General features: G+C 38.7%; 3 protein-coding genes and 1 long non-coding RNA gene across 5 annotated transcripts in view; 2 read left to right on the plus strand and 2 right to left on the minus strand.

Annotated features, from left to right (window-relative positions):
• The window catches only part of LOC128259088 (uncharacterized), a 46,869-nt gene extending 42,640 nt beyond the window's left edge, over nt 1–4,229 (plus strand). The window contains exons 2-3 of one of the 2 annotated variants that reach the window (XR_008268015.1): nt 3,808–3,873; nt 3,926–4,229. This is a non-coding gene — a long non-coding RNA (uncharacterized LOC128259088). The remainder of the gene's footprint in view (nt 1–3,807; nt 3,874–3,925) is intronic. The other variant, XR_008268014.1, reaches the window with a different exon arrangement.
• A 953-nt stretch (nt 4,230–5,182) lies between these two features.
• Nucleotides 5,183–6,603, plus strand: LOC128259091 (uncharacterized). Its single transcript, XM_052991234.1, has 2 exons — nt 5,183–5,341; nt 5,410–6,603. The coding sequence occupies exon 2, from the start codon at nt 5,454–5,456 to the stop codon at nt 6,204–6,206; it is 753 nt and encodes a 250-aa protein (XP_052847194.1). The 5' UTR covers nt 5,183–5,341; nt 5,410–5,453; the 3' UTR covers nt 6,207–6,603.
• Nucleotides 6,604–6,649: 46 nt separating this feature from the next.
• LOC128259090 (adenosylhomocysteinase-like 1) lies at nt 6,650–12,258 on the minus strand. Its single transcript, XM_052991233.1, has 4 exons — nt 11,929–12,258; nt 11,090–11,867; nt 8,314–8,763; nt 6,650–8,249 (listed from the first exon to the last, which is right to left on the minus strand). Exons 2-4 carry the CDS (start codon nt 11,609–11,611, stop codon nt 7,656–7,658), a joined length of 1,566 nt encoding a protein of 521 aa, XP_052847193.1. The 5' UTR covers nt 11,612–11,867; nt 11,929–12,258; the 3' UTR covers nt 6,650–7,655.
• Nucleotides 12,259–12,620: 362 nt separating this feature from the next.
• On the minus strand, nt 12,621–14,441 carry LOC128258931 (uncharacterized). Its single transcript, XM_052990942.1, has 3 exons — nt 13,735–14,441; nt 13,174–13,373; nt 12,621–13,112 (listed from the first exon to the last, which is right to left on the minus strand). Exons 1-3 carry the CDS (start codon nt 14,350–14,352, stop codon nt 12,674–12,676), a joined length of 1,257 nt encoding a protein of 418 aa, XP_052846902.1. The 5' UTR covers nt 14,353–14,441; the 3' UTR covers nt 12,621–12,673.
• Nucleotides 14,442–14,796: the final 355 nt, after the last annotated feature.

Here is a 14,796-nt window from a genome sequence, read left to right on the forward strand (position 1 = left end):
AGTAGGTTTCCGGGTCAAGGCGTGTGCCTGCACTTAGTTTTATTTTTTTTGGGTGGGTTCAGTTACGAGGAAAATCGCGAAGGTCCCTCAAAGGTTAAAGATGATTGAAAAAGAAACCTTGGCTGTCATAGCATAGCAATTAATGGTTTTTTAAGTGATCCTTATTATATTTTATACTAAAAAGGAAACTATAAACCATTCTGCACATTAATGTATTAAACTTATCTTAATTTATTTTGGTGCACTTATAAAAATAGCTGACATATTTATAATAACCATATTATTTTGTTAACGTTGATGTGAAAAGTTATACCTAAAAAAGTTTAAAAGGTCTCAGGTATTTATATTTTGATGTCATATTTAAACTTTTTTAGTTTACATTATGTAACTTTTTATAATTAATTTCGTCGTTTATAAACAAAAAATGCACATCACAGAGGTTTTACCAATAGTCTCCCAAAACCCATAATGTATAATATATACATTCAAATAAATTATAAAACATTGATAAGAAACTAATAAAAATTCGCATACAAAAACTCAAACCTCTTAAAGTTCAACGCATCCTAAGCCATCGAATTCCCAAATAAATATAGCCTAAGCACTTTAAATGTATTTTATTTATGACTGACTTCCTAAAATATATTTCCACATTTGATATTTCCAGTCCCCGCGACACCTTTTCTTTTATTTTCCCTATAAACACATATCACAGGGAGCAAAAATAAGATATGCCAAATGAAAAATGCGAGAAAAAAATCATATCTATTATTTGGCCAACATCCAAAGCAGAATATCTTAACTGCAAAAATCCTTTGCAAACAATCCAACGCAACGACCTTGAAAACCAACTTTCGCCCGGATCGCGCAGCATAATTTTTTGCCAATAAACAAATTCACAAATTGGGCAATTGGACGCTTGGGGAATCGATTCAAGATATAAAATATAATTTATGATGGTCGTAGAATTCCTAAACACAAACCGAACTGTGAATTGATTCGATGTAGAGAGAACCACCTGCATGACTAATCCCCGATTGAGTTTACTCTTTCGATTGATTTGCGGCCGAGGAATGCTGGCAAAGGAAAATCAAAGTAAATTGCGAATACAAATTTAGAACACCGACATCTTATTGGGTTAAATTTAGCACAAATACATATATTTTTTATTATTCGCTAATAGAAATATACATTTAAAAGTATAAAATAAAAGCATATACCAATAGCAGCAACTAAAAATAAGAAAATTGACTCAGCTCTGACTTTTTGTTGTCGTTTTCGTTTTGATTTAGCGACACAGCATTTTTGCTTTGCACGACTGCAAAATCTTGTAGAAATAATTTTTCAAATTTATGGCCAAATCGGGCGCAGGGAAAAATCGGGCAAATGGGCGGCAGATTACCAGGCATCATCTTCTTCGATTGTGTCATGGCTGTGGGCGTGTTTTTATGACGCCTTTAGTCGCCAAGTCGCAACAACTATTTTCAGTCCCCGATTACAGTGCATGGCAGATCGAAATACTATAGTTCTTAAAACATACGAGTGTAAGTTTATAATACTTAATTTTATGAGAATATGTTAACCATTAACTGCAGAGGTTTTTCTGTTTTCAGGATTTTAAATATATTTAAAGTAAAATAAATGCAAATTCTTATGTGAAAATCTTCCTTATGAATTTAAATTTCAGTCTTTTATATTTTTAAATTTTATATTTGAAATATAAATATAAAAGTAAACACATCTTTATGTAACGCACTGTACTTATGTACTATATCTTGTTTGCCTTTAATTCTCCAATACATTTTTGGACTTTTTGTGCAGTCTTCAATTTAGGAATTGTCATAAACAAAGTGATGAATTTTTCATGGAAAAAATTCGCCCATTTGCAATTTCCATTTGCTGCATTCGCACTGTTTCCCATTTTCCATGCTGCAAGTGCAATGTCAGGGCCAAACGACTGCACCGCAAGAAAAGGGAATTTATTTGAGAATTTCGGCATTCGCACAAATTTATAGTGCACATGGTAGAAACATAAAAATATATGTGTGCACTTCCAACCCGCATTTAATTGTTTTGCCACTGTCAAGCACCTCGTCCAGGGTCACAGAAATAGTTTGTCCAATGAGTTATGAGTGGGCCGACTTTTATGGCCCACTGTGCACCCAAAAACGCCCCTGCTCACTCACTTTCCGGCTGAAATGCTGCGAAAATCCATTCCATTCCCGTTAGTCTTAATGCAGGCATTGCTTATATATTGTTTTTGATTTTTGTTCATAAATTATAAAATGTTAGCATAAAAAATATGGAAGCAAAGCACCAAGACAAACACAAATCGAGCGCGTCAGAATTTTCGGCGTGGGCGGTGAAAACTTTTTCTTTCTTTCATTTTTTTCGGGGCAGCAGCAGCGGTGGAAAATTGAAAAACATTTTTCACCGTGCGAAAATTCTTGGTGCTTTTACTTTGACGTCGTTTCATAATGACGAAACAGCATTGCGGGCTTTTAGTTCTAAAACAGCTATAAACAATGATCGTCAGCGGGAAATTGCAAATTATCTTCATTTATAAAATAAAGAATTAAACAAATATATATCGACAATATATAAATGTATAATTTATTAAATTAGTTATACTTAAAGAATTCAAGACATACACTAGGAACATACATAGAAATAATCGATTAAATTTGGAGTGCTTCCTTAATTGGGGTTTCTTTAGTCGAGTGTAGGTTTAACATCACCAAGTACAACTAATTAAATTTTTCATGTAATTAATTTAATTAACATTTAATTACAAATTTTATGTATCTATTTATGATCATTTAATTCCATTATCCACAAGAAGCTACATTTTATATCTTAAATCTTGAAAAACAACAGCCAATTCTATCGGCTGATTTCATAATCTGTGATAATTTATGTGATTACTTAAATGAGCAATGTTAGATCGGTCAAAATAAGAAAAAACTATGCCAAGAACATCTAATTGGTTTGAAAAAAACAAAAGCGATGAAATATAAATTCTATCTGTCACACTTCCAGCTAAAAGTATGCTTTCACTTTTGTGGGTGGCACGTAGCAACAGGTAGAGGGTGTATACTGTTGGCAGTCACTGTGAGGAGACAACAAGCCACAAAATAAATAAAAAGGCAAACAAAAAATACGAAATAGATGCCTGACAACACGGAGCACAGCCGCTGCAATACATCAACATTCTAATCGGCTATTAATACAAAATACACAACGATTTCTTGTAAAGAAATTTAAAGAAATCGAAAATAATAAACACAAAGTAAAATTATGTTACGAGTAATTTTCTTTCATATCTTGAAGTAAAGTGGTTGTTGCTTATCAGTTTTGGATTAAAATATCCCGGCACATTTTTTATCGATACCGGATAAACTTACAGAACTATTGAAATTGATGCCTTGTAGTTTCTGCGGTTTTTACTAAGCTATCCATAAACCAATTGGGGGAAGTAGAAGACAAAATTTATAAATTTTATTACATAAAAAACTGTTGCAATTCTATGAAAACGCATTACTATGTTGTTTTTGTCCAGTTCTTTTTATCGTAAATTATTTTTATAGAACTATTTTTTTTTGTTCTCTCAATTTTTACCCTTTAATTTATGTATAATAATTCTAAACGATATCAAATCCATCCAAAAATTTTATTTTTTTCTTAGATATTAATTCAGGAAAGGCTCAACATTTTTCTTTATTCTAAATATGAATTATTTTATTTAACTAAAATTAAATTCAATGAAATAATAATATAGTTTTTTAAAAAATCGTTTTTCTTAAACAGGCTGCACTGTCGATTTTCTGAAAAAATCAGTACAAATAGGGTGGGCACACAGCTCTTAAGAAGTATGTAAGTTATATTTACGTTAAATTAATTGATTTTTTACTTCCAATAAAAAAAGTTTTTAATTCCGGAGTCCACAAAGTTCCAATTGGAAAAGGGCGTCGCAAATTCGAACAAAAGGAGACAACTAAAACGTCATCGAAACGCCGGCAAAACAAAGACGCGAAGCAGCGGCACAAAGCGGAGAAGTGCAAAACGACGAAGAGGAGCCAAAGAGGGAACGCCAAAACTTTTGCGAATCTCAGGCATAAAGTGGATTAAAACAGCGAAATACATAGATATACATAAATGCAATTAAATAGAGGGGGACTACATGAAAAATTGCACCAAAATCAAATTTAGACGGGCATCTCACGCACCTCACACACACTCTCACACCCACACAACTTTATAAATAAACAAAAAACAACAAAGCATAAAAAATAGCAAAATTACCTCAGCGCACGTTGTTGTTGTTGTTGATGTGTGTGTGTAGTGTAGTTGTTGCTGGTATTTTTATATATTGTTATTGTTGCTGCAGCTGCTGCAATTGCACCGATTTTAGCGATACACACACGACAAACTAAAAAGACAATAACTTATTGCGCATTGGTGAGATGGTTGGAGGCGTTGGGCGAACTTAAAACGATTGATAAATATTGTTAAGTTTTAGTTTTTAACAAATACGCGACGTTCTTGTGGTACCAGTGTGACCGCAGCACGATGGTAGAAATATACTACTCTGCAAATTATACTAAAATATACCGGCACAATCAGACCAGTGGTTAATAACTGAACTAGCTTCTTAGCCTATACATCAACCCTTTGTTTTAATCATAAATTTAAATCAACTTTTTTAATATACTCCTAGACTTTTTTTAAAACAAATAAATAAAATTATGAACGTAATATGCTAATTATGAAAACAAAAAAATCAGGATTATTCGGCTAGTTTTAAAAGGAGTTTATTAGGCTAAAATAATTTAACTATAATCCAGCTAGATTTGTATGCACCTGTCTTCTACCCAAATTCGAGTAAAGTCCCGACGGCACTGTTTCGATATCGATAATTGCGGCCATCAAGTGGCAGGCCCATAGAGAAGCAGCCAAATAAAGAATTAAATAATTAAGTTCTCAAAAGATTCAGTTCTTAATTTAACGGACCACATGTTTCACAAAATAATTAAGAATGTAAGCGTATATTGTAACAAAAATAAATTAAATTTGAGTATCAGCAATATTTCCATATTCTAAATTAATTTAGCTACATCATAGCTAGATTAATATGCACCTGACCTCCAGCCACATTTAGGCTATAAGCACGCCAGCACTGTCCGATATCCGGATTTTCTGCCTCGATACCGATAAGTGCGGTCATCAAGTTGCAACCCTATATAGACGCCGGTGTAAAGAAAAAAAACGGAACAATTTCTGCAGCCGTAGCCGTAAAAAATTCCGAGTAACGTGAAAAACACCACCGAAAAGTGTATCCCAGGTAAGTAGACATCAAAAGATTAAGATCTTGATCGGAATAATCAGGCGAACCCTTGACATTCAACTCAGAAATACGTGTACCGACGTAAAACGAGGAATACCACACGAACAAGATGTCGGACATCTCCAGCGAGGACCTGCGTCGCGAAATCCAGGCTGTCCTCAAGGACGCCGATTTGGCCACCATTTCCGCCAAGCGGGTGCGCGAGCAGGTGGAGGGCAAGCTCAACTGCTCGCTGCTGAGCCGCAAAAAGGAGTTCGACAAGATCGTGATGGAGGTGATCAATGAGCAGCAGGACGACGAGGACGAGGACGACGACGAGGGCAAGGACCCGGATGCGGAGCCCGACGAGGAGAGCGAACCCAGCGAGGAGGAGGATCCGAGCAGCAGCGAAGAGGAGGCTGCCGCCCAGAAGCAGAAGAAAAAGCCCGGTCCCAAGAAGAGGCCACAACCCACCAAGCACAAGGCTCCGAAGAAGAAGCGCAAGACCCTGAATGCCGATGATTCCGGAACCGAGAGTGATGCAGGATCGGATTCGGACTACGAGGTGGTCAAGAAGCCGGCCGCCAAGAAGAAGGCAGGCAAGGCTGCCGGAGGTACGGGTTCCGGATCGGGTCGCAAGTCCACCGGCTTCACCCGAGCCTACAATCTCTCGCCCGAACTGAGCGCCCTCATGGGCGAATCCTCGCTACCCCGCCACGAAGTGGTCAAGAAGGTGTGGGCCATCATCAAGGAGCGCGACCTGTACGATCCCAAGAACAAGCAGTTCGCCATCTGCGACGACGAGCTGATGAAGGTGATGAAGATCCGCCGATTCCGCACCTTCGGCATGCTCAAGCACCTCAAGCCGCACTTTCTCGACTAAATCTGCGCCGCCCGCCGCCGATCCTCTCCAGATGCAAACCCTATATACATATATGGTTTACCTTTAGCCCACTGTAACCTTTCGGCTCCGCTTCGATTTGTTTGTTCCACACACACACAACCTTTGATTAAGATTTAGTTGACGCATGTGTTTAGCATTAACCTAATTAGGACGGGTTTGATATGTGCACTTTACGGCATTTTAAGATAGAGATTGAACGGAGAAATTATTATAAAACATAAAACCCAAAAACGAGAATTGTAACACATAATGTGTATGATTTTTTTATAACAAACTCGTGTAGTTTACATTTTATAAAATATCAAAGAAAAACATAACAAGTTTAAGGCAAGTATCGAGTAATAAAAAGAGAAATAGACGAGTGATGCATCTGAAAGGCGTCTTTTTTTGGGTTGACAAACACGGGGCGACAATTCAATCAATATTGCTCAATAAAGAATCCGTTTTTTTATTGTTTTGCGTTTCTCACAAATTTCTTACAAACATTTTTCACTTTTCTCTAATATACATATTAGGTGTATATGCAGTGTATATATATATAATTCTCGATCTGATATATATGCCAGCGTGTATATAATTGAATAAATGGAATTACTTTGCACTGCATTTCCAATCAACACTCTCCGGACGAAACGAAAGTACAAAAGTGCCATAATTAAAAGCATGGGACATAAGCGATTAACAAATTAAGTACGTAAACAATACGAGAGGTTAAATCGGTCACTGATTATTATAGATGTCATAATTCAAAAAAGGGATTCATTCGTTTAGATTTCAATTTACATTGATGATCCTTTTAGTTTAAAGATAGAAGATAGAATAAATAAAGTCAATTCAAAATGTATACTATAGTTGTCTGTAAAGTCATTAGGTTATTAGTTATTGCACCGGAAATAAATTAATATATAATTATTATGAAATTAGGTTATCAAAGTTGTCAATCAAATCCTTCTTTATATCAATTCCATTTCTGCTTCTTAATTACATATTTTGAAATATGACAAACTGGACAAAAAGCAATCGAAATATCTAAAATAAATTCAAGTAACCGGCTATAAAAACTTTTTAAGGGAATAAATTCTTGGGGGGCAAGATTATTTTGGGGTTTAGAGAGTCATTTGGGGGTTAGTGAACAGAGAGAATACTCCTGCGGCTAAATCGAGTGCTAAATACTATATATCGAAGACGTTAAATGCTAACGAAAAGCAACCAAGAATTCCGCTCGAGCTAAACTAAGCAATACAATGGTAATAGTAACTTTGTGTTCTCCTTTCCCTATCCTTTTGTGTGTGTTCCGTGTGTGTGACAACAATTGTTTTAAATAGTTTTCTTCTTCGCAAAGACAATACTTTCGTTGGCGTTGTTGTTACTCCTAATTGCTGGTGTTATTGTCCGCAGATCGCCGCCTCCTTCGCTTCGACCTTGTTTTTAGTAGCGGTAGTAGTTGGGCTTGAAAGGACCGGCCTTGTTCAGCCCCATGTACTTGGCCTGCTCGTCGCTCAGCTCCGTGAGATGGGCATCGAAGGTGGGCAGGTGCAAACTAGCCACATACTCGTCCATCTTCTTGGGCAGCAAGTAGACATCCGACTTGTAGCGTCCGGGCGGCGCGTTGAAGAGCTCAATCAGAGCCAGCGCCTGAGTGGCCGAGGTGATGGACACGGCGAACGAGGGAATGCTGGAGCAGGAGAGATTCACCAGCCTGCCTTCGGCCAGCAGGATGATGTACTTGCCCTCCGGCCAGATGATGTGGTCCACCTGCGAACGCACCTTCTCCCAGGTCAAGTCAGGTGTCCGCAATCCATTCACATCGATCTCCGTGTTCGAGTGACCCATGTTGCACACAATGCAGCCGCTCTTCATTTTGTCCATGTGCTCACGCACCACCACATTCTTGTTGCCCGTCGCCGTCACCACAATGTCCACGTTGCGGATCACCTCGTTCAGCTTGACCACGCGGAAGCCATCCATGCTGGCCTGCAGGGCGCAAATAGGATCGATCTCCGTGATGTACACAATGCAGCCCTGTTGCAAAAAGGTTTAGCAAATTAGGAGATGTTCTTTGCTAAAGTATAAATTTAGGACTGACCTGCCCTTTGAGTGCCTGGGCGCATCCCTTGCCCACATCTCCGTAGCCACAGACCACCACCTGCTTGCCGCCAAACATGACATCCGTGGAGCGCTTAAGGCTGTCCAGGATCGACTCCTTGCAGCTGTACAGGTTGTCGAACTTGGTCTTCGTCACCGAATCGTTCACATTCATTGCCGGCACCGTCAGCTTGCCCGCCTTGGACAGCTGGTACAGTCTGTGCACCCCGGTCACGCTCTCCTCCACAATTCCCTTGACCAACTTGAACATGGTCGGGTACTTCTTCAGCATCAGGTGCGTGGCATCGCCGCCATCGTCCAGGATCATATTGGGCTGCCAGTTCTCCGCGTTCACGCAGCGATCGATGCACCACCAGAAGTCCTCCTCCGTCTCGCCGCGCCAGGCGAAGATCGGGATTCCAGATTCGGCCAAAGCAGCTGCTACTTCATTCTGCACAGTGAGGAAAATATCAGTGGATTTTAATCATAGAGAATTTATATGAAGTAAAAGGGTTGATGAATACAGTCTATGTTGCCTTCAGTTAGCTACTAAGATTTGTTTAATAATTAGAATCGTAACAGTTCAAAATAATATTAATTGAAAATCATTTCTTAAAAGCTCGCATATATTCTTATAATTTACTTGACTACTATTTATTGACATGTCTTTGGCGTCTTTAATGAAACTACATTTTCGTTTCGGTAATTGTTTAAGTTACTAACAAACGAATAAAAATTAATTTATCATTCCCAACCATTTAAAGTATGATAAAGTTTGATTACATAAAATGTATTTTAATTGCCAAAGGATTTAAAGCCAACTTAATTTTGATTACGACTGAGGTCATAGATAATATTAAAAATATACAGCTAAGTTGAAAAGAACCACAATTTGCTAAAGAATATATTTTGTTTTTTATAATTGAGCCACTTATATTATTATTTATAGATTTTGAGTACAAATGTATATAGCTCTTAAGATTATAAAATAATTTATAGACATTAAAGCACACTTCAGTTTTAATAATTTGAAGTGGCCTAATGAGACTGATAAGAAAATGAAAAATACATTATATTCATCACATTAATGGACCCAAAAAAAATGAATTGTAATAATTTTTAGATAATTGAATATCATTAATTAAGCATGTAATTATACCAATAAATTATTTATTAAAAATCGAGCTGGTTTTAACAGCGTGAATATAGGCTACTCCATGCATATACACATGGATTTTTTCAAAAACCCCATCAATTATGAAAATAAAACAATAATCTTTATGTTTTAATGGGGTAAAGATAATGCAAATTGATATTTCGTCTTCGAAGGCTATTATAACTATGGTCATGAATTGAAAACACATATGAATTTTGAAAATACTGTTTGTCGGCACCCTAATGAAATCGTTTTTTATATTAGTAAGAATTAATGAATAAAAAAGTCATGAGAATAAAAATAATGAAAATCTATTTATAGTGTTTGAAGGCTATTACGACAATTGCATAGAAATAAAAAACCCCCATGAATTCCGCAAAGACTGTTTGTCTGATAAATCGAGTTCCCCTAATGCGGTGCAAACATTTGGTAATATCCGACTTATATCGCTGATAGGGAATCGGGCTGCACCCTCGCTAAGCACAGCACTCGGAGCTGGGCTGATAGGCCCCAGGTGATACAGGTGATTCAGCGTGACAGGCTGTCGGTGAAAATCGGAGGGCGATAAAAGTTTTAACGGACAGACGGCGACGGGTGGGCGCATAAATGAGCAGGGGGAGTGCCCTCGCACTCGCATCGCTTCATTAGAGATCCCATAAATTGTTTAGAGTCAGCAGACTCGTGATAATTGCATCAGCCACGCCGCAGGACTGCGCAAACAGATCGAGAAACCGCAGACGAGGCTGGAAACAAACCGAGCTACTGCGTCTACAACTTCCACTCCACTCCCCCAATGATGGGGCGACCCAATTCAGGGCACATCAATTACTCAGCGATTGCCAAACACTTGAGCCGCGGGCGCTTAATTGATTAACATGGCTTGATTGATCATTTGTTTGCGCCGCCTGGCGTGACAACAATTGTCTCCAAGCCACCAGCCAGATCAAGTGACCAAACTCGAATATAAATGTGAATTTAAATAAATGTTGGGAATGCATTTTGTATATAAATTTAGGAAAATTTAATTTTGCACAATTTTTTTTTCTTATCTAATCTTTGGAAATGTAAATTTCAGCAAACTTTAAATATTTTATATATTTAAAATCGATTTATATTTTATTTAGTTAAACAGCTGGTCGATTTTGTAGATTTCTTATTACCATAAAATACACATTACAAATTGATACGTTAAAATTAAACCTTTTAACTGTTTCAAACTCTTTTAAAATTATTATTTTTAAATATTTTTTTAACTCGCTAAATCACAATTCAATGTCCTTTAATTACAATATGAATGCAATCAAAAAAAAAAATATAAACAAATACTTAAATGTCTTGCTACTCTATTGTACATATAGTTCTTTTTAGTTAACCTTATAAACTGGGTACACAAAACTATATATAAATAATTTATAAAAACTTGCTAAAATACAACAAAAAACTCTCTTTTTATTACAAAATGACTACAAAAAATAATTAAAAACTTGCTAAGAGACCATAAACAATATCAGTCGCTCATCTATACTAAATTTGCCATATTTTTTTACGACAGATGGTAGTAAATAAATAAATGCATGATGTGGCGGATGATGTGGGTGGTGGTTCATAAAACGGGACTCACCTGCGTGGAATAGATGTTACAGGCGGCCCAGCGCACACTGGCCCCCAGTTCCACCAGCGTTTCGATGAGCACCGCCGTCTGGGCGTTGATGTGTGTGCACCCAACGATCTTGGCATCCTTCAGCGGCTTGTCCTCGGCAGCGCGCTTTTTCAGCGCAATAATGCCCGGCATTTCCTGCTCCGCAATCTCGATTTCCCTTCTACCGAAGGCATGCTGGGCGGCAATGTTCCTCACACAGAAGTCGGAGCTGCCTTTGGAGTTCTTTTGCACCTTCTCCCGCGGCGGCACATCGTCGCCATCCTCGCTGCTGCCCGTATAGCTGGCGGAGCTAAAGGAATCCGTGGAGGAGGCACTTAGGGAGCGGCTCCTGTACCGACTGGTCTTCTTCAGGGCCGAGGATTGCTTGGTGGCTGGCGGTGGAACCACCACACTGGCATCCTGCGGTGCCGGTCCTGCCTGGGCTTGCTTGTCGCCGCCTCCGAATCCAGGATCAACTACCACAGTGTCGGCCAGGTTGTTCATGGTGAAAGTTAGCGGGGGTTTCTTAAGGTTTTTGGGGTTCCTAGAGGTTTCGTTTGGTGCTGCTTCCCTGATCCTTTAAAGCTCTTCGTATGATGCTCCTTTGCAGTTACTAGGTGCTTCCTTTTGTGGCTCCTTGGTGTCTCCAGCTGTTCTATCACTCCACCTAGTGCTCCTCCTTCTCCAGCTTCTGATTTTCCACTTCCTAATCCTTTACAGCTCCTCCTTCAAATCGACCGCCTTGTATGTTATGTAAAGGCTGTAATCCAAGCAGGACACATTAAAAATCACTATTTAATTGGTTTGGCCATTATACTAACCGGACAATCACGTGATATATCGACGCTATGTCGCCCACAAATTGCCAATTTAATTGTTTTTAGTTTTGAGTCTCCTTTGTTTCACCTCTCCTCTATTGTTGTTGTTCTTCTTCGTTCTTCTTCTTCTTCGGGGGCTACGCACTTCGGATTTGGGATTACTTGGGCTTTTCCGGAGGAGGGCGGGGGTGAAAATGATATATAGCCGTCGGTCTTTTTGGGGCGACTTTGTTCGAGTGGCGACCAAGTTGGGGGATCGTTTGGCGATCGTTTATTAACTATTATTTATTATCCGGAGAAAAGAGAACTAAACCGAAACCGAGGACAGTAAGCGAGAAATGCGAAAATGTCAAAAAATCAGAAGGCGTTAGTGCTTTATGGACTTTTCTGGCGTCATGCGTTCACACTGAAAAGTAACGGTTTTTGTTGTAAAAAAAGGGTTTTAAGGACCATATTTTAAACTGATTTAAAAACGGTTTACTTTACTTTTAAGTTATTGCTTTTTGGTGAAATAATGTTTTAAATGTATAAAAAAACATTATAATTGTTTCTTTCTATCTTTTTTTAAAAAATGAGATTTTGTTTGGAAAAAACCTTTGAAATTAATATTGCCGACAAGAAACGAGGTTAAAGAATGAAAACTTTGACAAGCACAGAGCATAATAAAAAGGAAAAATACAAAATAAAAATACAAGTTATTGGCAAAATATTCGAATTATATTTAAAACAAATAGTTAACATGATGTCCCTACATTCCCTCCTGCAGGTAGCCGCACAGCTCGTAGTCATCCGCCGTGGTGACCAAGTGGGCCTCCGTGAGCAGTCCCTCCTTGTAGGTCTGCCTCTTGTCCACCACCCGCGACATTTCCTCCGGCGCAAGCGGTCCCTGCTTGGCGTGCTTCTGGATATACTCCGCCGCCAGTCGCTGATCCACCACGGACATCTCCAGGCTGCGACTCCAGGCGAGCAGGGCCAAAGGACGCTCCGGAGTGAGAGCCTGCGAAGGTGTGATCAAGTGGCGATACAGGCAGCCGCTGACCATGTCCTGCAGCTGCTTCACTTGGCCGGGAAAGGCGCAGGGATGGTAGAGCATTACAATGGCACCTTCTGCCAGGTTACGAACGTATCGCTGCGGTGGCAGGTAGGAATAGGATCCATACTCAGCGGGCAACGGACGATAGGCTCCACTGAAAATCAAAGTTTAGCGTTAGTTTAGTTGCTAGGACATAATTATTTAACTTTAATTACTTGGTGACTGGCAGGTGGGAGTAATTAATATGTTCACTCAAGCACTTGGCAGGTGGTAAATAGGCGGAGGGCAGGAAGTGCTCCGTGAGAATGGCTTCTCTGGTCAAGTTCGGTTGGTACAAACTGCGATTGCTGGTGATGCACAGGTAATTCAGGCTATCACTGATGTCATTTGGATCGTAGTCCACGGCAAGGTTGCTCTGAAATACAAACAATACGAATGAAGTGAGTCATTATCAGCTGGCGGCTTAAAAATATGACTATTATTTTTTGCCTTTGCTTAAAGATTTATATTTATGTGTAAATATAAGAAGAGCAAGTGTTAGACATCTTTGTAATTTAAAAACAAAGCGGTTTTAATATGTATGTATGTTTGTAAATAAAGTTTGATCAAAATAGTAGAGAAATAATAGTAGACTTAAAGGACTTTTTAAAGTAAATTATTATTTTAAGGACGATTTTCCTATTTCCAAAACAATGGTTTATTTATGGGTTTTTCCTTTCTTCTTACATATGGTTTATTTTTACGGGAATTCCCCTTTTTAGGGAATGTAAACATACCTTGCCATCATCGCAAATGATAGGTTTAGTTTTGTGCGGTTCATTGGGACCTTGGGGAAACCACTTGCCCTGCCAAACATCCTGACCCTGGGTGCTGGACTCGTCCAACTTGACCTCCTCCGTCGTGCTTTTCTCCTCAGCTTCCTGCGAATTCCATCCGTCCAGCGGTTTTTTCTTTATTACATGTGGTGCTCCGGTGGTGGAGGTAATTTCATGGGATAGGGAGTCATTCCTGACCAGATGGGCTGCTCCTGGTGCTTGGGGAAACCACTTGCCCGGCCAATTATCCTTGGTTGTCATCTCCAGTGGAGCAACTGAAGCTGCCTCCGTGGTGGTAGTCTTTTCCTTGGACTGTTTCTTATCCTGCGGATCTCCTGGGACATGGGGAAACCATTTTCCCTGCCAGTCATGATCCTCACCAGGTGGATCATTCCATGGAACCTGCTGCACACGTTGCACATTATTGGATATGTCAGGCGGGGAAATCCCAATCTTCCCCAGCTTATCATCCTGATCAAAAGTTGGCTCCAACAGATTAACATGCGACTTCTTGATGGATTTCGCCTCGTTGGAGACGAAAGCAAGGCACAAAAGGCTCAAAAAATGCCAAAGGAACATAATTAATTGCAAACAAAAGAAAAAACTAAAGAGGAAAACAATAATAATTAAGAACTTTGCAAGCAAAACAGCTGTGGTGTGAAGCTGCGTTTTACAACACTACAATAAGTACGACTTATTGCAGGGTAGCAACAGGTGGTTTGTCTTTAAATAATATTATTTTACTGGGACTTGAATTGTTATCTGGTTCCTAACTAATTTTAACCATCTAAGTAATATAACTTCAAATAAATCTATGTTTTAGTGAAATATATGTTCTGCAAATACGTTGTTTTTAAATTAAAAAAACTTTAATGAATATCATATAAATCCAACAGGTGGTTGGTTTTAAGAAGAACTAATGTTTGGGAAATATATTTATTTTCAGTATCCATTGCTAAATTAAATTGCCAACCTGTGAATATAAAAATATAAAACTAAACAACAATAAACAAACAGCTGTTA

Source organism: Drosophila gunungcola (assembly GCF_025200985.1).
Source record: "Drosophila gunungcola strain Sukarami chromosome 3L unlocalized genomic scaffold, Dgunungcola_SK_2 000005F, whole genome shotgun sequence".
NCBI classification, from domain to species: Eukaryota; Metazoa; Arthropoda; class Insecta; order Diptera; family Drosophilidae; genus Drosophila; species Drosophila gunungcola.

Excerpts from the sequence above, each read along its gene's own strand:
- LOC128259091 (XM_052991234.1), top strand. The coding sequence starts at position 5,454 with ATGTCGGACATCTCCAGCGAGGACCTGCGTCGCGAAATCCAGGCTGTC.
- LOC128258931 (XM_052990942.1), bottom strand. The coding sequence starts at position 14,352 with ATGTTCCTTTGGCATTTTTTGAGCCTTTTGTGCCTTGCTTTCGTCTCC. Across the intron at positions 13,374-13,734 it reads TCATTTGCGATGATGGCAAG|AGCAACCTTGCCGTGGACTA; the intron begins GTATGTTTACAT and ends TTTGTATTTCAG. Across the intron at positions 13,113-13,173 it reads TCCCACCTGCCAGTCACCAA|TGGAGCCTATCGTCCGTTGC; the intron begins GTAATTAAAGTT and ends TTTGATTTTCAG.
- LOC128259090 (XM_052991233.1), bottom strand. The coding sequence starts at position 11,611 with ATGAACAACCTGGCCGACACTGTGGTAGTTGATCCTGGATTCGGAGGC. Across the intron at positions 8,764-11,089 it reads GTAACATCTATTCCACGCAG|AATGAAGTAGCAGCTGCTTT; the intron begins GTGAGTCCCGTT and ends CTCACTGTGCAG. Across the intron at positions 8,250-8,313 it reads CCCAGGCACTCAAAGGGCAG|GGCTGCATTGTGTACATCAC; the intron begins GTCAGTCCTAAA and ends TTTTTGCAACAG.